At 54.4% G+C, this 24549-nt stretch overlaps 2 protein-coding genes across 5 annotated transcripts in view; one reads left to right on the top strand and one right to left on the bottom strand.

Annotated features, from left to right (window-relative positions):
* The window catches only part of Gnaz (G protein subunit alpha z), a 49671-nt gene extending 25444 nt beyond the window's left edge, over positions 1 to 24227 (top strand). For all 4 annotated transcript variants that reach the window (XM_052163485.1, XM_052163483.1, XM_052163481.1 and 1 more), the window contains exon 3: positions 22240 to 24227. In XM_052163485.1, coding sequence (XP_052019445.1) covers positions 22240 to 22584 — 345 coding nt within the window. In that variant the 3' untranslated portion in view covers positions 22585 to 24227. The remainder of the gene's footprint in view (positions 1 to 22239) is intronic.
* The window catches only part of Rsph14 (radial spoke head 14 homolog), a 77573-nt gene that overhangs the window by 35653 nt on the left and 17371 nt on the right, over positions 1 to 24549 (bottom strand). The window lies entirely within an intron of this gene.

The raw sequence follows: 24549 nt of genomic DNA, 5'->3' as shown, positions 1-24549 counted from the left end.
GTATCCTATGCTTAAAACCACTGTGTTGTAAGGTGTGTCAGAGGCATGAAGTCGCATATAGACAACCTGAAGGAGGCCTAGGTCCAGTGGTTAGCTGGGAGATCTTGAGGGGGACTTCTGAAGAAACAGGGAAGCAGAAGTAGGTCTTTTGCATGAGAGGGTAGCCAGTAGGTTCAGATCCAGCCGAGGCGGCAGACTAGATTCCCAAGATGCCCACACTCTTCCCAGGAACAGCTCCAGTGGAAGCCAGCAGTCAGACAAATGATGGTGACCTGCTCCGGGGCCGGCTTCCTCGATAGAGCTACGGTGCCAGGCAGGACCACTAAGCAAAGACCTAGAGCCTCCCTTTACAGCAAATGTCCCGGGAGCTGGAGAGTAAGAGTCTCTGAGTGGGTTTGTGGATGGATGGATACCTGGAGCTGTGGTACCCAGAGGAAGGCATTGATGCCCACAGGGAATCCATGTAACCCCACCATGCTGTGAGACAAGGGTCCAGTCTCTCCGCTGTGGAGCACTGGCCTCTAAGGTCGATGGCAAAGGTGGAACTTCTTCCTCCATCTGGTCTTGTTAAGGCAAGTGGTGACTGCTGTTCTTCTGAGTTCATACAAGGACTCTGACTTTGCACCTACATCCCAAATTCTTTGTGGAAGGCTGGAGGCTCTGGCCACAGTGCTGGATGCCTGAGTGTTCTGGACATGGAGAGAGCCTGTAACCTGATCAGATGGCCATGAGGAAGGCAGGCTCCCTTCCCCATCCAGGAACTCTGGAAACTGTGCCAAGTAGTAATGGCATTCCCCAGTTGGTGAGGTGATAAGCTGTAGATAGGGGTGGCCCTCTTGCCACCTGGGGTCCACCTTGTGCCCAGGCTGTGTCTCTGTGTGACTGAGTGACCGTCGGCATTCTAGTGTGTCCAACTCTTCCAGCTGTCGCCACTCCAGCAGCATGTGAGGCTCTAACTGGAAGCGGCATCCTAACAGATGATAGAGACATGGGCTGAGGCCAGAGTTTGGGGTTGACCAGTTGTCAGGCAAAGCACACTTCCTTCCTGAGGTTGGTTGTGGAAAAGGTATAAAGGACAGTCTGCCAGCCACACATTGTAGCTGCCAATCACAGAGGCTCTCTATAATTCTGCACATGTCTGCCGACAAGAAACTGCTCACGGGCTTTTCAAGTCTGGACCTGACAGCCTCACATACGTCTGCAGGGTGAGCTCCCAGTCCAGTTGTTTGCAGGCTGTGCCCACATACCTGGATTCAACAGGCAGAGTGCTTGACCCCCCAGTCTCACGACCAACCTCCTCCCTCTCAGTCTATCATCAAAAAGTAGCTCCAAGCTTTCTGGGCTCTGCCCACCCTTGCTCCTCTGTGTTAGCCTCTCTGCTCTCACTGAGGGCTTCTTGTGCTTTCAGTGCCCTCTGTCCATCCTGTGGTTCACAGCCCCCTTCCCTAGCCCTGTGTCCATTGGACTAACACTAATCTCAGGGGGACTTCCCCAGGTGCCTCCCCTGGTCATAGCCTGGAACCTGCGCACTGAGTCCTCGAGGCTCACCTGTGAGCATGGAGCTCCTGGGGACAGGCCCTGGGAGGCCAGAGTGAGCTCTGTGGCCTCTTCTCTCCAGCCTCCCTTCAGGCCCAGCCCTGTGGGGACTTCAGCAAGGCCTGTGCACACTTTTTGCAGGAACCAGACTGAGTCTGCCAGGGCTGAGCCTACACACACATTCCTTCTCATTCATCTCTCTCTCTCTCTCTCTCTCTCTCTCTCCTTCTCCCTCCCCCTCTCCCTCTCCTTCCTTCATCTCTCTCCCCCTCTCCCCTTCTCTCCTATCCCTCACACTCCCCCCTTTCTCTCGATCTCTCCCTTTCTCCCTCCCCTTTGTCTGTCATCCCCACGGCCCTGGGCCTGAGGAAGTAGTGCTGTTCACCAGAAAAGGAAATTCTTGATGGAAAAGCCTAGCACAGCTGGAAACTCACTGGATTCCAAATGGTTCTGACCTTTCATGCTCCACCAGTAATATCTGACGATAGAAAACAAACGTGCTCTGGAGAGAAGACAATGCCCTCCTAGCATCCCTCCCACCCGCTGCCCTGGCTGTGCTGGTGCCAGCAGGCAGGCAAGGAACACCTCTCACCTCTTCCTCCAGCCAGACGCCAGGACTACCCCCAGCCTCCCCCTCTCCTCCTCCTCCTTTTCCTCTTCTTCTTCCTCGTCTTCCTCCTCCTGGAATGCCCTAAAAGTCCCAGCCCCAACAAGGACTCAGCCAGGAACAGACCACACTTTTGCAAAATCTCAATGAAGTTTGTGGCCAGCGCGAGGCTGTGTACACGGCTCCTCAGAGGTGGCCTTCCTGCTTGGCCCACAAGGCCCTTCCTCGTCTTTCCCCTTACTGAGGCTGATGGCACCCCCCTCCCATCCCCATGCCTGGAGAAGGAGCCATCGCCCCAGCCCATCCCCCCAGCCCGCCTGCTGGTTTCTGCGTCAGCGTGTTGCCAAGGAGAGCTTCAGCGTCTCCAGGCTCCTGGGCGGGCGGGCGAGGGCTGCAGTGAACACAGGGCAGCACCTTGGAGGTGCGGGTTTCCAGGACACCCTTGGAGGGTGGCAGCAGGCACACACGAGGAGCGTGCTGTGTGTATCCATGATTCATATGTCGTCCCCCCCCCCCACCTCGCCCCTGGGATCTGACAGGTCTTCAGACTGACCAGGTCTCTAACTTCCTCCAAGACCTTGACAGGCAGGCAGGGGAGACCCAAATGCTGGTGGGCTTACACTGCTCCCGGATGCCGCCAGAAGTTGAACACATGCCAGGGACATGTGGGGACTTCTCCTGTGTCCGCCCCCTGACTGATCTCCCGAGCCACCAGCACTTGACTGCCCACCCCATGTCACACCCTCCCATCTTGGGACCTTCACTGAGCCAGCTCAGAGGCTCAGATGGGCATGGGGCAGAGGCTTTGTCCTCCTGAGGTAACAACAGAGACAGGTCACACAGTGGCCACAGGAGGGCCATGAACAAAGAGTAAAACCCCAGCCTGTGGCTGTGGCCTAGGAGTCCTCAGCCCCCAGTTCTTCTACCATCTAGCCTCCCCCTTTGCAGATCAGCTAATGGACACTGGAAGCCACTTACTGGTAGAGGGACACTTTAGAAGAGACAGATTAAAAGGCATAGCTGTAAAGTGCCAAATGATCTCTTACAGAAACTGCCCGCAGTCCCATAGCGGCCTGCTGTGCCTGCTGCGTCCCTGCTGTGCTGGTACAAGGCCCAGTTGGGGCGGGGCTGGGGGTGGGGGCGGGGGTGGGACTAGGCGCTACAAGTGAGCAGAAGCCAAATTCTGCTAGCTCACGGTGATTGACATATGGGAACAGTCATGTGCAGCTACTACTTGATTTTCACAAGCCCTTCTGCTGCCAGAGATGCTTGCCCCCTTTCCAGCGCCAGCGGCTGGAGTTGCCAGGGTTGTCCCACCATTTGCTTTCGAGTGGGATCGTGGTGGCCACTTGAGCCCCACAGGTTACTCTGAGCTTCAGTGAGGCTCACCACAGGAGGGCTGCATACCCACTTCACACATAGGAGGTCAGGACTTTTGAGCAGACCAGCCAGGTGCAGACTATTACCTTGGGCTGGGGTGCAGATTCTATTACTTTGGTCTGGGGGTGCAGGTTCTGTTACTTTGGGCTGGGGTGCAGATTCTATTACTTTGGTCTGGGGGTGCAGGTTCTATTACTTTGGGCTGGGGAGTCTACAGCGGCCACACTCCAGGCAGGCAGCCTAGGCTAGCCCCTTGTCTAGGGCCCGGGGTCCTCGGGACTATAGTCCCTTTCCTCTTCTAGATGGATCATCAGACCCAGCGTTCCAAGGGCAGGCCAGTATTGATGCGGCCTGTGAGGTAGCCACAGTAGGCACTCGGCAGACTGTGACACTGTGGTAGGAGTCAAGGAGGCATGGGGAAGAGCTGCAGACCGAGGACCCTGCTCTAGCTCGTCGGAGGGAAAGCCCAAAGGTGCTCACCTCTCCTGGGGCCCTAAGGAAGGGAGGAGGAGTCCTGAACACACCGCAGGGCTGCCCTGGAGCCACGCACCTTGATGTGTACACACAACACAAAGTTTGCTTAGTTCCTGTCTGATGGAATCGAAGCCATGAGCAGTAGGTGCTCACGCCTGTGACCTCAGCTCTCCGAGAGCCAGATTATCTGAGTTCAAGGTCTGCCTGGGGTCTAATATGAAATCCTGTCTCAGTAGCTTCCTTTACATATGAATGTGTGTACATATGTGTATGTGTGTGTATTGGACACATCATACATGTGTACTGTGTTGTCAGGGGATCAGACCACACTGGTTGCGAGCCACCATCTGGGTGCTGAGAACTGAATCTGAGGTCTCTCGTAAGAGTCATAAGAGATGTTAACCGTCGAGCCTAACCACTGAGCCGTCTTTCAAAAGTGGTTTAAGGAGTTGAAGCCAGGGATGGTGACACAAGCCTGTAAGCCTAGCACTCAAGAGGCATAAGTGGGATTACAATTTAAAGGCCAACCTGGAAAAATAGTGAAATAACTAATTAAAATGTGAGGTATTTTGCAGGGGATGGTAGCACACACCTTTAGTTCCAGCACTCGGGAAGCAGAGAAAGGTGGATCTCTATGAGTCGGAGGCTAGCCTGGTCTATATAATGAGCTCCAGGACAGCCAGGGCTACAGAGTGAGACCCTGTCTCAAAGAAAGAGAGAAAAGTGGGGGTGGGGAGGATATTGAGAGACATGCAAGGTGCCCGCCATTGGACAGACTCTTGGCCTGTTGATAACGCAGCTGGTTACATCTAGCCACAGGAAGGGGTTCCAGATGGGAGGCAGTCAGGTGTGTATGAGAACCCCTCCTGCAGCACACAGACGAGACTGGAAGGAACCTTATAGGTTACCTAATGTCCTGAACTGGCCAGTTGTTGGATGAAGGATTGCATTACGGTATCTTCATCGCACGTCGCAGTACTGCAGAGGGGAAAGAAGGCTTTTGCCTCATGGTCTAGGGTGTGCCGGCCAGGCAGCAGGAGAGTACAGAGCAGTTTGTTCATGTCTTGGCAGATCTTGAAACAGATCTTGGGTAGAAACTAGAAGCAGATCCCCACCTTTGGGGCATACCCTCCCCACCACCACCAAATTCTTCTAGCTAAGCCATAATTCAAACTGTTCTACAACCCCCTAAAACAGGCCTACCAGCTGGGGATTGAGGTTTTCGTTTGTTTGTTTTCCCCTTTCCAGGTCTCCCCTTTGGAAACCCCCTATCCCACCCCCCCTCCTTCTGACTCTAGGAGGGTGCTCCCCCCACACTCCTATCCTCCCACCCCGGCATTCCCCCTACACTGGGGCATCAGACACTCTCAGGCCCAAGGACCTCTCCTCCCACTGGTGTCCCACAAGGCCATCCTCTGCCACATTGGTGGCCAGCGCCATGGTTGGCTCCATGTGTGCTCTTTGGTTGGTGGCCCAGTCCCCGGGAACTCCGGGGGATTAAGTTTTAAAGCACGTGTGCCTGGGAGACATTGCGTGCACAAGTCACACCCTCCCCTCCCCTGTCTGTCAGCCCCACACCCTATAGGAGACTCAAGTGACCATCTAAGCTGGCCTGCCCCACAGCAGTCAGTAGTGGGACCTCAGGGAATCCTCAATACAGTATGTCCCCACTCCGCCGCCTCCTCCTGACCTAGTTAGGGACATCGCTCCAACAATAGCATCTAATGTTTAGAATCATGCCGGAGAGTCTTGCTGACCGCATGCGGTTAGTTTATGATATCCACACATCACAACCCTGGGGTGACAGAACTGGAGAGGTGGCGACACAGAGGGGCTTGAATCTCTGAGGACTGGTGGTCCCATCGCTGGCAGAGAGGGCCAGAAGGAAGCAGGCACCTGGTAGTAAGCAGGACTCAGCTGTCCGTACTGTGTGCCCAGGCAGAGAGTTGTGGGAGTGTGCACTCCCAGGGCCCGAGGCTTCACCTGGGCAGTGTATTCCTGGATACAGGATGCCAGCTCGCCCGTCCCATCACCTCCACCACAGTTGCTCCCGTATACCTTCACAGAATGCTCAGAGAGACAAGCATTGTGGCTTTGTTGACCATAGCACAGCAGGAAACAGCCAGTGTATGCCCTGGTTTGGGTGGGAAGGGGCTCCCTTACAATTTGGCTTTTCTAGTCCTAATAAGTTTTAAGGAAGTGGGGGGAGAGGGTGTCAAGTCCTGTCCCAGATACTCACCCCTTGCAGAAGAACATGTCAAGCCCTGTGGGTGCCAGCCCAGAAGCTGTGCCTGCCTTTTACCAGCCTGCAAGAGTTAATTTATCTTCAGGAAGTCTTGAACTGACATCACGGCGATAGCTTCAGGTCAGCCAGGTGTCAGTAATGACATCACAGGAATTGGCCAACGTCACACATCAGTCCAATTTTCCATTCCCACCCAGCCAGCTATTGTGTACCAACAGTCTGCGGACAGGACACCCTAGTGGGAAGTTCCCAAGGGGCCGGGCTCAGCAGATGATGCGTGGTAAGGAGACACCCCTTGTGTGTTTCTGAAGAGCAGCGTGGTGTGCACCTTCCCCTGCCCCACTGACGACATACCATTTCTACCGACATTATTTGCTGGGGAAGGGTCATTTGCCAGACTGTCCCCTGCCTGGCCCTCATGGCTGCTCTCTCTGCACAGCCTTAAGGGAACTCTGCTGCGTAGAGAAGCAGCTGTAGAACTGAGTTCTGCTCTCTCTCTGTAAGCTAACCCCGGGGCCATCAGCTCACGCTGGGCCTACCTTACGGCCTTCTCCATCTGAAGGAGCAAGTCCTGTGGCATCATGCAGGAGAGCAGTCACCTAGAATGTGCAGGTCCCAAGCGCAGTGAGCTCACAGAGGGACACAACAGTCACTGTGTTTTCCTCCCTCTCCTGAGTGACGTAGGGATGTCAGTAAGTGGCCTCTGGGAGGGTCTGTGGAAACCCCCTGAAACAGCTGGCCTGGGCCAGAGAAGGCAGGGGGCCCTTGTGCCCTGGAAACAAACACCGTACAGCGTAGGGGACCAGACAGCAGCAACAGGGCCAGAACAGATGCGACAAAGGTCAAATGGCAATCTGATGTTGACCGTGAGACATCCAGCCCAGGTACTGCAGGACACTGACTGTTGGGGCAACCAGCAAAGGCAGAAACCATGAGGCTCTCTGGGACTGTGGACAGCACTGCGGGATGGCACAGAGGTCAAGGAATGGTGACGTGGGACAAAGTCCCAAGCGTCACATCTAGTCCTCCGCCCTCCCCATCCCCCAGGGATAAGAAGTATAGTCCAACCGTACTGTTACGTGGAGCCAGGGACAGGGTCCGTAAGTCTGCGTACTCTTGACGCCAGGGTGATCTTGCTGCACACTGACACCCATGCCCCGCTCTGAGCTGTATAGAAAGATTCGAGGCAAAGTAGCTCCCGCCTCCCATCCCCCCAGCGGCCCCGGCCGTGGGTAATTAATTTCCTGAGCGCATTAGCTGCTCATTCTGCATACATCAGAACAGCTCTGGGGGTTTAAGACACAGATTATTATTGTTTTAAGGGATTCATATAATCCAAGAACAAAAAACAGTTTTCCCATTTAACAAGAACAGACTCCGAGGTGGTGAGGGAAAGCCCCGGGGCCTCACTGCCTTGGGGTAGGGGCTCCTGATGACCAGGGTGAGGTTATTAGACGTGTCAGTTCCTTGACTGGCCTTGAACAACAGAGTAGATAAAGAGTAGTCAGGGTAGTTAGGTCCACTCTGCTGGACAGAAAAGGCTTCTGTACTGACAGGACAGTCCCTTCTTTGCCCTCTCTGAGGCTCCCCAGCTAGCCAGAGGAGACACCCATTGTTGGTGAGGGTACACTGACAGCTCTGAACTGGGCAGAGGGCAAATTCAGGCTAGCCAGGCCTATATTGGCCCTCGTCCCTTTTAGCTTACACTCCACAGTGAATATCTCTTCAACTCTCCTGTTATATCTCGTTTCATTAGTAATAAAACTACTCTGTGCCCAAGACCCTGGGCGCCTCATGGCCTGAGGTTTTCAAACCTACGGCCATAGCCCTGCACAACCTGGCCTGGCCTGTCTGCCCCTGGGAAAAGCTTCCCCTGATCTATCTGAGGGTGGGCCAGATGCCCTGACGCAGCGTTCTGAAACCGGAAATTGAGACCCTCCAGAGAAGTCTGGACCCTGGGTGGGTCTCTTCCCCACAGGACACCAGCAAGCCTCCCACAGCAGCGGCAGGTAGAACTGGATTCACGTGGTCCTCTGCTGGATGGTCTTCAAAAGCTACATGCTCTGAACTGGGAGCTACCTGGGGCCTACCTGGGAGAACCCTTAGCCTTGATGTATTGTGGGTCAGACGGCCCCATCTCAGGAACCCAAGAGCCTGATCCTCCTCCACTCCTGGCTGCACCTGGATCACCCTGTGGTTGTGTGAGCCTGTCCCCTCAGCGTAGGCAAAGGTCTCCTGGTGGCTCAAGCAAAGCCACAGTTGAGACGAAAGGGGCATTCTGGGAATGCCAGAGAGGCAGCCTGTGGTTTTGATGTGGATCCCCCCCCCGCCCCAGCAAGCAAGACAAACTAAAGAGAAGGGATTGTGCCTGAGAGGCTCTGGACATAGCTCCTGCCTCTCTTTGAATCTCCCCTGTCTAAGAACAGGAGGCAGGAGTGTGGCGGCAGAGTTTGATACTGTCCTGGACTCCATTGCAACCTTAGTGAAGACAAGCTTAGCCTGACCTTGTGACCAGAGGTGGGAAAGGCACTTGTATAAGATGAGGACCAAAAGCCTGCAGTGCAGCTGGTACACAGCCATGGACTCTTTAAAGTCTTAGCACAGAAAGTCACGGTCACTGCCTGCTGTAACGCATGCCTATAGCACAGCAGCAGACTTAAGCAACCTAGTCTGGACTCAGCAGGGCCAGTGCCACACCCTGACGAGCAGCCTGGCCTATGGACCTGCCCTTTCCATGTGCTGTGGCTGCTGTGCCCGGGACCCTGTTGCCAGGGCATCCCTGCTGTCTGCCTTCCAGGTGCGCGCGCAACTCAGAGGGTCATCCATGGCCTCGCCCGCGCTGCCCTGTTGGAGCTTTTTCCATCCCAGGCTACTCTGTGTCGGCCCTGTCGCTGGGTGGTGGTGATTCCTTGTCTACACTGTCCCAGCCTGGGTTGTACCCTGGGACTTCTCTTGTGTCCCACAACACTGCCTGCTCTGGAAGGGTCGGGTCTCAATGGCAGCAAACTCAGGGTAGACAGGATTGGAGGGAGGTTAGGTGTGTGGGTAGCACCCAGGACGAAGTGTTTCCTGACCCATACATACCGCTTGAAGGCTAAGAGCTCCTCCGGGTAGAAAATGCCAATAAACCAGGCAGAGTGATTTTTCAGTACTTAGGCGAGCGGGCTCAGGGGACACTGGGTCTGATGAGTACTGGCACATGCTAAGGACCAGCAAGCACGTCCCTGGGAGCAGCCACGTTACATGAAGGGAGTTTTCTCTTCTCGTCTATCTTTTGTTTCTTTAACCGCTCCTCATGACGTACTCTGTGGTTCTTGCCACATTCCAGAAGATGGCCACCAGCAGTACAAACGTGGCATGGCCTTTAGTCCAAGCCTTGACCACTGTCCAAAAGGCAGAGTCCTCAGCATTGGCCCAAGAACCTCCCCAACCACTGAGATCCAGGGAGAAAAGAAAGCAGACAGGCCAGGAGTCCTTGGTCCGTGGCCACTGTGGGCATGACCCCGCGGCTGTAAACACTCGCAGGTGACCACCATGCCTCAGAATCCCTACACAGCCTGGCTGCTCTGCCTGCAGTGTTGACTAAATCATTGGCCAAGAATGTAGAAGTCGTTTTCTCTTCTAGAGCAAGTGACTGAGAAAGGCAGGAAGCCTCTTCCTGGGTACTTCCATCCTGATGTGAGCACTGGCATTTTCCCCCCAAAGAGACAGTTTTAAAGCTGAGGTCTCCTACCAACTCACTGTCCTCAGAGCTGGGCAGCTGCTGCACTCAGAGCAGGATACAGTCCCCACCTCATCACCTATAGCAATGGGGTCAGGAGCAGAGATGCGCCAGGCCATCACCAGAAACCCTGAGAGCAAGTCACATCTGGCTTCCGTGATGGTCAAAGTATACACATGTGCATTTTTCCCAAAGAAGCTCTGTGGCCTTAAGCGCATTGCTGAAATCCATCCTATAGGCCATGAGCGGATGCCCCCCACTGGTGTCTCTCTTCAGCCCCAGTTTCTCTTGCTCCTCAAAGGAATGGCCAGGTCCTATTGCAAAGGATTTCACTGGCTTTGGTGCCTGTGTGGGTGGGGGAAGGTGGCTCTGCTGCTGAGCGCGCACCTGCCGGAACAGTCCAGGTGATGTGTAAGCCCAGGCATCCCCAGGAGAACAACAGGCGGGGCTTTGTGCTCTAGTTTTCTTCACAGGCCTACATCTGTCCCCAGTCTATAAAATACTTGCTTCCTGCTGTCTGTTAACTCCCTGTTGGTGACTGGCAGCAGGGGTCTTAGATCTGCCACCAGCAAGATTTAACACGGCAGCAAAGCAGAGACCTGGTTCTTAGTTCAGTAGAAGCAAAGGCAGCCTAGGACTGTGGAAAGGAGAGTGCCTTCCCTCCTGGGTAGGAGACCCCTGTGACCTGGAGCAGGAGCCACAGCCTGAGTTCCACCCCCAGCCCCACCTCCACCCCCAGTGTTCCAGCCTGCTGGGCCAGGACAGCAGAAGAGAACTTGGTGCTCCAAGTTCTTTCTCTCTGAGTAGATGCACCTAGCATCTTGAGGGATTTTCTCTTCCAGACCTGGGAGTCTTAGAATGTTCCTAAGTCACAACCACTGGGTATATGATACCCAATGCTCATGTCATACTCTGGGGTTCTGTCTTCCCTGGGGCTTGAACCAGCACCTGTTAAAACAGAAAGAATCACTAAGCCCTGAGAACTTGTCTGCTGTTTCTTCTGAGATCAGTCACAAAATAAAAGGCAAGACAGGTGACTTATGGTGTGTTAGGCCTACCCTGATTGGATAGGGTAACGTCTGATGGCTGTACTCCTGCCCCTAGAGAGCTCTATCAGTTAGGTTTTAAAAAGCAGGTACTGTACCTATCTCTAGCTAACGCTGGGGCCTGAGGGTTGGTAGGGCTGTCACCTGGAAGTCATCCTACTGTGTCATGTGACCACCCATGTCTATCTGGATAGCCCAGGTCCAGGGTGACCCAGCAGTACAACTCTGATCCCCCAAACCCCTCATCCAAGGTTTCTGGGACAATTCACATAGTACCTCATGGGCTCTGAGCTTCCTGTGCAGAAGGACAGTAGCCGTGAGCAGACGGCCTCCAAACCTATAGACCCCAATGAGGACCCTTTGCTATCCACTACCTGGGAAGTAGGCAGGTTTGGGAGGTACCTTCTATTACCAACATTCAGGGGCACCCCGGCCCCTCCCACACTGTACAGGTAAACAGGAGGTGACCAGAGGCTCACCTGCTGTGTGAGGCAGGAAGTTGCTCCTGCCATCTCCGGCAGGTTCATAACAAAGTCGCCCGTGTCATTAGAGCCTGAGGTGTAGCCTTACCCATAGCCCCTTATCTTGTTTATACAGTGCTGTTTGAAGTGGCAGGCCTGGGTCTACTGTTTCTGTGAACGTTGCACTCTTCACTGGGCTCCTGGAGGGGCGTGGCTAAGCATGGGCTGCCTTTGGGCTTGTTAGATTATATCCCTGCCCCAACCTCTAACCCAGAGAAATCTCATTTGCTACTGGCCGGAGGGGGCTGCTCCCAAGTACTCTGCACACTAGGTCTGCCTTCGTCTTCCTGCCTGGGAGACAGCGGCCAGCCCTGGTTGGAGAGGGGCAGCATCTGAGAGAAGGTGACATTAAAGGAGACGGGATGAGAACAGACCAGAGGCAAGGAAGGCCACTGAACATTAGCAATCCACAATTCCTGACTTTACAAGCTGTAGCCACCCCTCGCTGCTAGCCCTTCTGTGCCACTAGGTCAAGGTGGCTTCTGTGGGTTTAGGGCTCTCTGCCTGCAGGAGGAGGCTGCAGCTGGGCTGGGCAGCTTTCCAAGCAGGATGCACGGGACAGCCAGCAAGAGGAGCACAGACAGAGCTGGGCCTTGAGCATCTGTACCCAGAGCCCAGGGGATTGACCAGAGAGCATTCATTCACAAGTGCAGACCCAAGACCACAGATAGGGGATCTGACGGTTCCCAGTCATTTTAAAGCTGAATACCTTACCTAGCACCTTTGCCGTCTCTTACCGGACCAACCCTCTGAGCATTAGACACAAGATGCAGACCACCTGTCACTGGGAAGCGAGGCTGCAACAGAAGGGAAATCCCAGCCCCACTTGGTCAGAGTCTCATAGGAGTACCCGTCACATCCCAAACGACAGCCTAGATACCCTCATAGAAATGTCTGGAAGGCCATCGGGCCCTGTCTGAAGTTTGTCCCAAGTTAAGGAGAAGCCGGTCTGATAGACACTGCGAAGAATGTGGTCTAAACAGTGCCAAAAGCATTATAGCACTAAGGGGGCCTGTGGAAACTGTGGGAGGGAGGGAGCCAGCCAGCCATGTGTACCCAGGGGAAGAGCAGTATGCAGGAAGACACTATGACCAAAGGCCTTCGGGTGACAAGGTAGGGAATGTGTTGACCAGAGTTGGAAGCTTCTGGAGGATACTTGCCAGGCCCACGCGGGAGGTGGGTCCCCATCAAAGAGTCCACTGATAGCACAGAGTCCCAGGGTGCCCTGCCCACGCATGAGGCTGCCCCATTGCAGACACGCCCCGAGTGGTAGGAGCTCAACATCTGTTTCCTGTCCTTCTGGACAGCTGGCGAGTATGCATATCCATCCTCTGAAGGACTGAGTCTCTGAAGTTGAGTTTGCTTATTGCTCTTGTCCATCCCTCAAGCGGGGACTAACAGCTAAGTCTTCCAGCCGCCTCCCCCCATACCCCTTCCCTCCCCCCCACCCCCGAATACTGCTCAGAGCCCTGAACGTGAGAGCCAGGGAGTAGAGAGGCTCGCATGAAAGAGATATTAAACTGAACGGGAGGGACCCGAGATTTAAGGGTAGGCGGGGTCTCTAGTTGTGAAAGCTACCAGGCAGATCCCAGAGACAAAAATAGGGTAGTGTGCGGAGCCAAGTGGTGGGCAGGCAAGATCTGAATAGGGGCTGTGAGCAGGGCCTTGGAGCTGCAACAGTAGGCCAGGTTTGCCATCTGTTTCAGGGCCCTGAGCGCCCACAGGTTTGGCGAGTAGGAGAGGGGTAGGAACCGTTGTGTGGAGGTCACCACCGTGGGGGAGAGCATCTCCAAGCACAGTTGGGGCCCAGCAGCAGTCTTCTTAGCTTCTGTGCACCCCTTGCTCCTTGCATTGCCCGGCTTGTTACTACAGACAGGCTCCAGGGCAGCAGGGCTCATGGAATCATGAGCCTCCCTAATCCAATTCTCCAGGCTGTGGGAGCAGCAGTTAAGTTTTGCAGGAAGGAGGAGAGAACGCTAACCAGATTGCACTGGAAATAAGTCCCCAGTTATCTCCTCTGTCTCCAGATACATCCCAGCTCCTCCCCCGAGGCCAATATCCCTGGCCAAGCCTGAAGGTGATCCAGTCTGTATGGAACCCTCCTTGCTCCAGGGTGGTGGGCTGGGCAGAGGTCGAATCTGTAAAATAGGACTGCTTCAAGGAGCCCCATCATGACCCTTCTCCCTGGGCCTGGAGCCCTGTGTCACTTTGCTGATGTGAATGGAAAAGTGGCCTCCTCACCAGTGGATGTTCCTCTCATGAGCCTGTCACCAGAGGAACCTTCCGTCTTAATTGCCTCCTGGCTGTTGGACCACAGTGAGACAAGAGATCATCATCAGAGGATAACTAGGTCCCCCAACTCCCAAAGACCCGCTGCCACTACCCCCAGGGGGATATATTGGGTACAGCCTCCTCCTGTCTTTGGTCTTTATTGCTGAGTGAGATAGAGGGTGGAGGCGTCCTCTTCAGTTGTCATGGAAACAGCAGATCCCTCTACTGAAAGTCTGGGTGCTAAACTGAACAGAGGGAGGGGCAGCTGGCCCCGTGTGACAGCTGTTGTTGCCACCTTCCGGCAGTTCGGTGCTGAGAAAGACCCAAAGGGCTACCACACACTTGATGGTGCCTGGCATGCCCAGAGTGCCTGAGAGCTTCCCTATGGGCAGCAGGGCCAGAGGGGCAGCTGCCTTGTCTCAGTTAGGGTTAGCTGGCATCCCATCCAAGCACTGGGGTGGATGCTCTGCCCACCGGGAGCCACGTCACTGAGGAGGCAAGGATGGAACCGGGAAGCCTGCAGCCAGTAGCTGGCACTGTCTGGGGAGAACCAAGCATCTGGCCCCCTAGGTGGATTCTGCTGCCTCTCCAGTGCTGGCTCCTCACCACTAGGAAGCAGTGCCATCCATGACACCTGCTTAGATTTCACTGGACTTCCCCCTCAGAGTTTCTCACCGCATTCCTCGTGTGTCTAGGCTCCTCGAGGACACCACAGCCTGGATAGTAACCTCCCCCGTGCCTCCAAAGTAGGAGAGAGTGGCAGAGACAGCCAGCTCCCAGACAGGAAGTGTAGCCACAGATCTCTAGATCAGCAAGAGTGTGCACACTGGACTTGGAGACCCTGGGACCCCGAAAAGTGCCAAGGGTCCAGTTGGCAAGCCTGACATCGGTGTCATGGGGTCTGGAGACAGTTCAGAGGAGGTGAGGGATACCTCATTCACTCCCCAGTCCAGGACCAGCTTCTTGGAAACGCAGTCCTGTCCAGGTCACGGGTAGATCCGGGATGAGTAGGTCTATCTCACTAAGGCAAGAACTATGATCTGGAACGTGAGAACTGCACAGCAGAGTCTCGCGGCCGTCTGGTGGTGTCTGAGGTATGGCTCGAAAGTACTTGCATAGCATGAACAGGTGTTTTCCTCTAGGAAGCCAGCGAGTCAGGCCCAACGGAAGCATCTCAGCACCTAACCTTAGTGACAGTCCCAGACTCTGATGGTCCCAGGTCCCCTACAGCAGTGTGCTACTTCAGATCTAACCTTGTTTTTTCTAAACACAGAGCATGGCAGACCCTGGCGGCGCCTTAGTTTCTTTTCCTGTGGCTATAATAAAATTCTCTGGCGTAAGCAACCTAAGGGAGAAAAGGCTTATTTGGGCTTGTGGTTCCCAAGGGACACAGTCTCTCGTGGAGGGACCATGACAGAGAAGATGTAGCAAGCAGGCAGGGAAAGTATGGCGCTAGGAGCCAGAGGCTGGCTGCTCATGCAACATCCGTACCCAGCAAGCACTGTGTAGGGAGGGAGGTGGGCGGGGCACCCCTAGGGATCCACTTCCTCCTCTGAGGCGCCATCCCATATGGTTTGACAACCTCCTCAGACTGCAGCACCTTCCAGGGACCAAGTGCTCAAACACCTGAGCCTACGGGAAACATTTCACATCCAAACTACAAGACAGGATATGTGACTAGGTGCCAATGACCGTGGACCCAAAGGGCAGGAGGCCTGCAGTCTAGACTGAGGAAAAGACACTGAGATGTGGCGAAGCATCCTGGTAGGACCAAGGAGAGTCACGTGGAACTGAAAGACACCTCTGAGGATTACAGGCTAGAGGCTCGGGGTGGGGTAAGGGTGGGGGTCCCAGGAAAGAGAAGACACTGAGCACGTGTCCTGGGTGGCACATGTGTGCTGGGAACATGCTACATGGCTAGGATAGGAGCCTGGCAGTGGGGTCTGCAGAGGTCCAACAGGGCTGGCCCCTGAAGCCTGTGTCTGTGGGGGAGGACTTGAGACATGGTAATAAGTTCACTCTTGGAGTCCTCAGACCTGAATGGGCTGCTTTTACTGCTTTTAAGCTGTGCCAGGGAGGGGGAAGATCCCTTAGGAGCAATTTTGTTGTTGTTGTTGTTGTTTTGTTTTGTTTTTCGAGACAGGGTTTCTCTGTGTGGCCCTGGCTGTCCTGGAACTCACTCTGTAGACCAAGCTGGCCTCGAACTCAGAAATCCGCCTGCCTTTGCCTCCCAAGTGCTGGATTTAAAGGCATGCACCACCACTGGGATCACTGAACCAGCTCAGTCCACTGTAGACTCTGCAAGAGGTTACTCTGACAAGCACCCGGGTCAGAGAGTCGTGGCCAGCCATGATGAGGACATGGCCCGCCTGCTCTGGTTCTACATGCTGAGCTTGACTCGGCGTTAGAACAGGGTGTCCTGGGTCTGGTTAAATGGCCCCTGTAACGTCTTTCCCGATTAATAAGGAGGCCATGCTGGTCCAGTGTCCTCCCACACGGGCCCTCTCCTGGTTCTCGGCAGCGCCATCTCCAGTCTACCTGGGATCCCCTGTCAGCACACGGAACTGGCTTCTGCCTCTAACTCTAACTGGAGAGAAGCGCAGGCCAGGATCTTGTACCTCTGAGCCCCCGCTGTTGGCTGAAATCCCAGCTGCTAACAGTTACCCAAGCCGGGGTCCGGGGGCTAAACAGTCTGCCCCGCCTCAGCCCTCAGTCACTCTGTTTTAGGGGTACAGTTTACACGTGCTATCTTAGATGTGGGCAAACGCTCCTGGTAATTGGCAGAAGAGGATTTTTGCCCCTTCTCGTCCATTGCTATTTTATCCTGCCTACCCATCCCACCACCTAGAAGGTACCTCCCCAGTGTCGGGAGGACAAGCTTTGCCCTGGGCCTTGTGGGTGGAACAAGGAGACAGGATGGGCCCCGTGTACAATGTTCCCCATCTCCTTAGCTCACTCCACAGCCAGCGGCAGCCAGACTCCATGGCACAGAAGGGGAGGCCTCGCCTGGCATCAGAATGTGCCGAAGCTCCTACTTAATAATGATAGCATGTGTTCCACACGAGTGGATGTTTACACATGGCTTCCTAAAACCAGCATAACCCCAGGCTACGTGAACTAGCGGGACCCGCTGCAGGAGTGTATACACAGATTGGGGAAAGGGTTGGGAAGGCATTAGACTGGACCTGGGAATCCTGATGGGGAAAGCATCCCCAGGAAGAAAAGGCCTATGCAACTACCACTCTCCGGAGAGGAGTGACTGATGGGTGGCATCTGAGGCAGAGATTCACCACGTGGGTGTGGGCCCTGAAGGAGTGGCTGTGGGTCATTCCCAAGCAGCACTTCCGTTACTTGACTCCTGGACCGTCACAGGAGAAGCTGTCCCTTAGGTCAGGGGGTCAGACTGGCTTTGCTGCTCTTTCTGCTGGGGCCTTTTTTTGGAGGATGGTTTTGGGCTTGAAGCCTTTCATTTTTTTCTTTAGACAGGGTCTGCCTAGGTAGTTCAGGTTGGCCCCCAACTGGCGATCCTGCCTCCTAAGGATTGGGGCATATTTTCAGTTCTAAGAGGAAACCTGAATTTCAGGGACTTGACATGAACCATAGCTGTTTATCCTGAGAACTTCCTGGCTTTGACAGCAAAGGAAGGGAGTAGGGGATCACTGTAGGCCCAGCACTGGGGCCTGTGTGGTGAGGTGTCTGGCCAGGTACAGCTGCACACGTGCCAGGTAGAGACCTAAGGCCTCTGGCATAGGTGAAGGACTTGGTTCCCACATGACCTCCAGGTTGTGTGTGCACACACACTCGAATGGTTGAAAAGAAAAATCTCATCTTTGGGAGCTGCTGGCCTCAACCTGTTATCATAGATGAGGGGTGTGAGGCACTGGTACATTGACCTCTTGCCCCTAGTGACAAGCAAGGACAGGGTGGCGTTCTGAGTGGTGGGGCTGGCCCGTGTGGGACAGTGGAATCCAAGTGAGTTATGGGGACATTTAGAACTCGGAGGTGGGAGATTAAATACCCATCACAAAGGTTGAGATATTATCCTTAGAAGATTAGGATACAGAGAGACTGCAGAAGGGGGATTTTTAAAATGGACCCAGACCTTGAATGTGAAAATAGGGACATTTCCCACAGTGTGTCACCAGAAAGGGAACCAAATGGCCAGCCAACACAAGCTCACCCTGACTGCCAGCCCCCTCAGTGAATCAGTCATCCCAGGATCCAGTCCTGGCTTGGCTACCATAGTTGCTGGCACCTGGAAGCTTTTGGGGGGCTGAATACCCCCAGATTCTCAGGCCAACGTGTTTGAAGCTCCTTAGGAATATGCCATAAGCTCTCCTCATCCCCTGTTGTAAAATATCCAAGCGCAGACAATCCCCCGGGGCAGGGGAATTATGCGGCCCTGAATCTATGTGGAGCCACCTAAACTTCAAAAACGGACGGGAAAAGGCTGGAGCCCACCCTGGGGGCTGTTACCCCACTGTTAGCCTCACTGTGGCTGACATGGCTTTGTTAGCAATCACTGTGTCCTACCACCAAGCAGCAGAGTTCCCACATCGCCTGGGCTTCTGTCGGAATCGGCTGCTCTGTGTTATTTATATAAATGAGTGTTCAGATGAACCCCCAGGTTCCTGGAAGATACTGATTCCATAGTGTGAGGGCCCTTGGGCGAGCCGAGTGGTGAATCCCTGGCTGGCCTCATAGCAACTACTGACCACAGCATTTCCACCCTGGCGGTACCGCTGGGAAGAAAGGGGATGTCCTGCCAGAAGAGAATGTTATGGTTCCTTACCAAGCTCTGACACGTCAGTGCCACCTTAGGGCTTGGCTCCTGTGTGAAGAGCAAGCCTCCCCACCCCCCACCTCTGCCCAGGCAAGCGGGCTGTGGCTCCTCAGATGGGAGGATCAGAAGAGAACATGCTGTGCTGGGCTAGTAAAGCAGTTGCTACCAGACTAGGGGTGCAGTAAAAGTGCCCACCATGTCACGTCTAGGGGCAGCTCAGACCCCAGAAACCAAGCAGATGTAAGGAGAGAACAGGTAGGAGAGACACCCCACAGGCTGACTGGGGGCATGGCCAGATGTGGTTTAGGGAGGTAGGCAGCATCCTCTCAGGAGGGGCCTGAGGTGATGCCAGACAGGAGAGGCAGAGCAGGAACAGACAAGGCTCGCAGTAGAGGCTCGACTCGGAGGCCAGGCGGAGGGCGGCTTCAGACCTTCTGTTCTCACCCTTGCATAGCATGGCTCCCAGAGTTTCACCCGGAGTGGCATGGCTCCTCCAGTGGTGGCGATTCACGGTGGCAGGGTGCCACTGTGCCTGTGAGGCTCCAAGAGTGCAGATCCCACTGCGGATCTAGGTCCAAGGTCACCGGACCCATCAGTGGGCACAGGGGACTCGGGATGGGCACCAAGTCAGGAGACAAGGCCCCGGGTCCCACCATCGCCTCTGATGTTGCTCCTTTGGAGCCGAGTGCAAGACTCCTCCCTGGCCACCGGATTCTCTGGTCAGCCTCGTTGGGGGAAGGTCCTGATTGTGATTGACTGCGGTTCTTTGTCCCACTTCTGCCTCAGAGCCACAGACGGTTGTCTCCAGACAGACCCAGGCAGGATGCAGCACCTGCCTCTCTTGCCGGGTCCTCACATTGAGAGGCCGGGTACTGGAACAACTGTGGCCGTGCTGTGCCTTCTAACCGGCCCTCTTGATTGGCCCCCAGGCTAAGTTGCACATCTACATGACCGGGCTTCAGTGCTCACATGGGGACAATACCCAGCACCAGGAATCCCCCTGGGGGACAGAAGGAAGTGGCTGGCTCTGGACTGCCTTCATGCCAAAGCCCCAAGCCTACTGGGCAGGTCCCAGGAGATGGGACCATGGGGACTAATGTTATTTGAGGCCCATCACCTCCAGGAGACTGCCAAGTGACGGCTGCTGTGCTGCTGTGGTCCTCAAAGACTAAGAGGAGGTTTTCAGGAAACCTGACCTTGAAGCTAAGGCAGAGTCTGGGGTGGGCCTGAGGATGAGCCTAGGCTAAGGGAAGATCCTGGGCCTCCCAGATACCTGCCCCTACCACTTGTGCTGTCTGCCACCCTGTGAGCTAGGTGCCTGGCCGCCATGATCGCTTGAGTCACCGCTGCAAAGGCTTAGTCATGCAGGGTCCCCAGAGTGTGAGAGGCACCAGCAGGGAAGTGGGCCAGGCAGCTGGCGCAGAAAGGTGTGTGCATGCGTGCGTGCGTGCGTGCGTGCAGATGGCCTAAGACATGGGAAGAAGGTGAGGCAGTCTCTGCGATGAGACGATTACCACTGGTAGGTAGGTGTTCCTTTGGCCCTCCCTACTGCTACCCTCAAAGGTCTCTGCAGATGAGCTCCTCCCATAAGCATCGGCCTAAGAGGACTGGGCCAGCAACGGCACTATTACAGCACCTTAGACAGCTGTGTCCTTGGGCTGATGTGGGCCCAAGAACCCCCTCTGCCACCACCACAAGTGACCTGTCAGCACCAAGGGAACCAGCACCCCTACTCTGTGCTTCCTTAGCCCCCTCTTCCTTGCCTCCCCCCCCCAGACAGATCCCAGGATCCCTGCCAAGGCTCCCAGCTCTGAGACCTCTGTTTGGTGTGAGAGGCATGGCCCATGCACTCAGGACATGCCCCTCAAGCCTGCTCAATGAATCAAGGAATATGTGCTAATAGCCATATCTGATACAGAATTGGGAGTCAGAAGCAAAAGCCCCAATTATGACATCATTTCTATGAGAAGTGACAGCTCCGTTCCCACAGTCATCTTTGCACCACAGTTTCCAGGAATCCATTAGAGCTAATTATTCTCCCTGTAGAATGTGACATCCCGAGACCACCACCCACTGATCTCACTCTTGGGAACATCACATCCAGGTCCGTGGCTCAACTGCAAAGGCAGGCGCAGCCGGTTCCCACTCATGGACTGCTGAGCTTGGGAGGATGTCTCTCAGCAGGAAGGCCAGGTTAGACCATGCCAAGGCCTCACTTTTCAGAGGTTTTGCCATTCTGTATTAACTGTATCAACTCCAAACTCTGGATTTGCAACAGTCTTCCGGGTAGCCAGGTCTCCTGACAATTACAGGTACCTCTGCACCCGGACCTCCCCTCTCCTCACGTCTGCTTCCTCCTCCAGCAGAGGCACAGCCTGTGCCTCAGAGAACATGGAGCCTGGAACGCTGGTTTCTGTGTGGTGCCCTGGGACTCTGCCTCCAGGCCACTCCTTTGCACCGTAGCTGCAAGCCCACAGCGCATTTCCTACCCCTTCATGCCTCAGTTTCTCCACAAGGAGATGGAAAGGCGTGAAGTTTGCACAGGCAGAACCGCCTGCTTGCAACCGTCATCTCTGTCACTGTATTTGTTGGTGACACTGTTGATGCCTGTGTCCAGCTTGTCAGGGGCAGTGTCACCCCTGGCCAGTTTCTCACTTGGTGATGATATGAAACTGGTCTCAGGCATGTCCAGGAACTTGGCCTGTTTGCTTTATCTCAACGTGCCAGGCAGCAGCAGCCTCCACTGGCAGTGACTCCAAGTATGGCAGCTACTGGTTTCAGAAATAAGATGTGTCCGTGACCTGGAATGCAGGTGTGCTCCTTAAGATCCAAAGTCACTACGCACATTACATGTCCTCAATAAAAAGAAGAGAGGCAAAGAATGGAAGGGCCCAGGGGCCGCACTCTGTCACTTGGTCACAGCTCTCTCCTAGGATGTCACCCTCACACTGTATGTGCAAGCCTGCCTGCCTGCTGCTCAGCCACCATGGCCAGACACCCACTGCGTGCGAGCCCTTGAAGCCACTGAGAGAAAAAGGGACACAGTGCAGTGAGAAGCAGCTGTCCCAGCTTACAGAGACACAGGCTGCCCCTCTGCCGTGCATGTGGCAGAACGAAGGTTTCAGAGGACCGTGTGAAACTTGAAGAACTAGCTGAAGCTCACGTTGAAGAAACAGTTCCCAGGGAAGACTGGAGCTTCTAAGTGTGGGTGTGGGGAAGGCCAGGAACTAGCGCTGTTTGACATACATCAGAATAAGCACATGGAGGGTCCTGCAAGCCCAAGGTGCAAGCAGACTAGCCTAGGTGCTGACTGCCTCAGCCCTCATACCACATACTGAGGACATTGAGTATCACTGCCCAGAGGTAGGGTCCAGAAGAGGCAGGGAACCCTTAGATACTTCGGGTGAAGTAGACTGGCAGCTGTTCTTGAGAAAGATGGAAAAATGCTGATTTGGCCTGAGGGAGGATTCCTGTTAGGAGTGGGGTACTATCTTGGGCTAGCACTAGGTAGGCAGTCTCAAAAATGAGTGACCCCTGGCGGGCTGTGGGTCTAAGTGCTCTCTCTCTCTCTCTCTCTCTCTCTCTCTCTCTCTCTCTCTCTCTCTCTCTCCTCACTGTGAGACTAACAACAACACTTTCCTCCTCCCCACCATAGAGCCGAATGGCGGAGAGCCTGCGCCTCTTTGACTCCATCTGCAACAACAACTGGTTTATCAACACCTCGCTCATCCTCTTCCTGAACAAGAAGGACCTCCTGGCGGAGAAGATCCGGCGTATCCCGCTCAGCGTCTGCTTCCCGGAGTACAAGGGTCAGAATACGTACGAGGAAGCCGCTGTCTACATCCAGCGTCAGTTCGAGGACCTAAACCGCAACAAGGAGACCAAGGAGATCTACTCCCACTTCACCTGTGCCACCGACACCAGTAACATCCAGTTTGTTTTTGACGCAGTGACAGATGTCATTATACAGAACAATCTCAAGTACATCGGTCTTTGCTGAGGACCTGGGCACAGCCTTGCTTGCCTGTGGTGAAACCCACGGGGTGTCATACCCCACACCTCACGCTAGAGAGTCCCGACCCAGGGGCAGAAAACAGGGGGCTTGAAGAGTGTGTCCCCACCCCACCCCCAGCCTCTGCCTTCTTGGCCCCCACGTCTCTGCAAACATAAATATATTTGGATAGATTGCTAGGTAGGTAGACACACAGACACACAGACATACACACACACACACATGCGCACACACGCACGCACATCTGGAGACAGTAAAGCTCTCCAGAGTGTCAAGGTTTCCTGAGGTTTTAAAAAGCTGCTGTCACGATTTCATTCCAAGGCCATCTTGTCCCCCCCTCACTCTGCCTTCCTGAGTTGGCCCCACTCTGTGCAGGAGGGAGGGCCCACCTTAGACTGCTGGGGAGAGGCTACAGGGCCAGGGCCGGGGCCAGCCAGCTGTGCCCATCCCTGGGAGAAGGCCGGCTCACCAGCTGAGCTCTGGACTGGGGACTACAGCTGACCAGGAGGGAGCCCCGGAGCAGGGACTGTGTACCTTCCCTGCTGGCCACATCCGACTCAGCCACTCTGAGCCACATTTGTCCTGTACCTGGGACCCGGAGGAAAGAAGTGACTGCTCTAACCAGACCTCTGACTACCGGTGGCTTTTACAAAAACAGCTAAAACGTATGCAGCAAAAAAATTAACACAAGATAATGAGTGTCACTGTTTATTTCAAACTAGGCCAGCTGGGTTTCTAGCTTTTCTTCGACTGGTCTGATGTTTTATAAATGGAAACCTGGTTTTTCTTCTCTGGCATACTTTTTTTTTTTAATTTTTATTTTTGGCCAAATATTATGTCTCACGGAAGGAAAACAACAACAACAAAACCACAGACAATTTCGGATGCGATTAGATATATTCTTTTTTAAATGCAGATTTTCAAATTCATTTCTGGTGTCCCTTTTGTGTCTGGCTTGCTGAGTATAGAAGTTGTCACCTGGACGATTCTGCTCCTCGGCTCCAAAGATTCCTGGGGCAAATGTCCCACGCCAGCCTCATGGGACCTATGTATATATGCCGCCGCCATGTTCTCGTTATTGGTGCCGTTTTCTGCTTTGTTTTAATTTAAGAGAAATAAATGTGATGTATTTAAAGAAGGTCCTTTACCTAGGAGCGAATGAACAATAGCTAAATGTCTTGGTATTTAAAGTGTAAATTATCTATGGCTTTGCCAAATGAAGGAAGGGGGTGGGCAAGAGATGGCACTCCCCGGTCCCCCAAGTCCCCACACTCCATGCCTGACGTGGGCTGGGAGCTGTTCAGACTCCTGTGAAGGCACAGCTACAGATGTGGCCTGAAGGAGGCCCTGCTGGAACTGTGCACGGGCCTTCTAGCCCCAGGAGGGCCCACAGACACTGGTCCTGAAGGAGCCTTGACTGCGTATAAATTACAAAGCCCTGCTACCAAGGGGACAGCACCACTGAAGTCCTTGCCAAATCTCTCTCAACCCTGTATTTGGTACCCGTGTGTCTAAGGTCAATGTACAGAGCCGCAGCCAAGGAGCTAAGATGTACAGAGAGGAAAAAGAGCCGGTGACCCGTATAAAATTCAAAGATTGTCTACTTTAAGAAATAAAATACCCTGAACGGAGCCAAACTCTGTCCCCGTGTGCTGTGTGTGGATCGTGTGTGTGTGTGTGTGTGTGTGTGTGTGTGTGTGTGTGTGTGTGTGTGTGTGTGTGGCTGAGTTGGGTGAAGTCTAGAGAGCAGCTAGAGGCGCCTTCCACCGTGAGGCCCCACCCCCTCCCTCCCATGTCTACACACCTGCACAGGTAAAGTCATTTTGGGCTGAAGGTCGAGCAAGAATAAACTTAAGGCTACAAAAGAGATCTGCCAGGCCCCTGTGCCCTCGGGTGATAGAAGGTTGCAGGTGATGATGTCACTGACCACCCCCCCCCCTTCTGCTGCACCAA

This window comes from Apodemus sylvaticus, chromosome 19 (genome assembly GCF_947179515.1).
Source record: "Apodemus sylvaticus chromosome 19, mApoSyl1.1, whole genome shotgun sequence".
Classification (NCBI taxonomy): domain Eukaryota; kingdom Metazoa; phylum Chordata; class Mammalia; order Rodentia; family Muridae; genus Apodemus; species Apodemus sylvaticus.
This window is presented reverse-complemented; position numbering and strand designations above follow the sequence as displayed.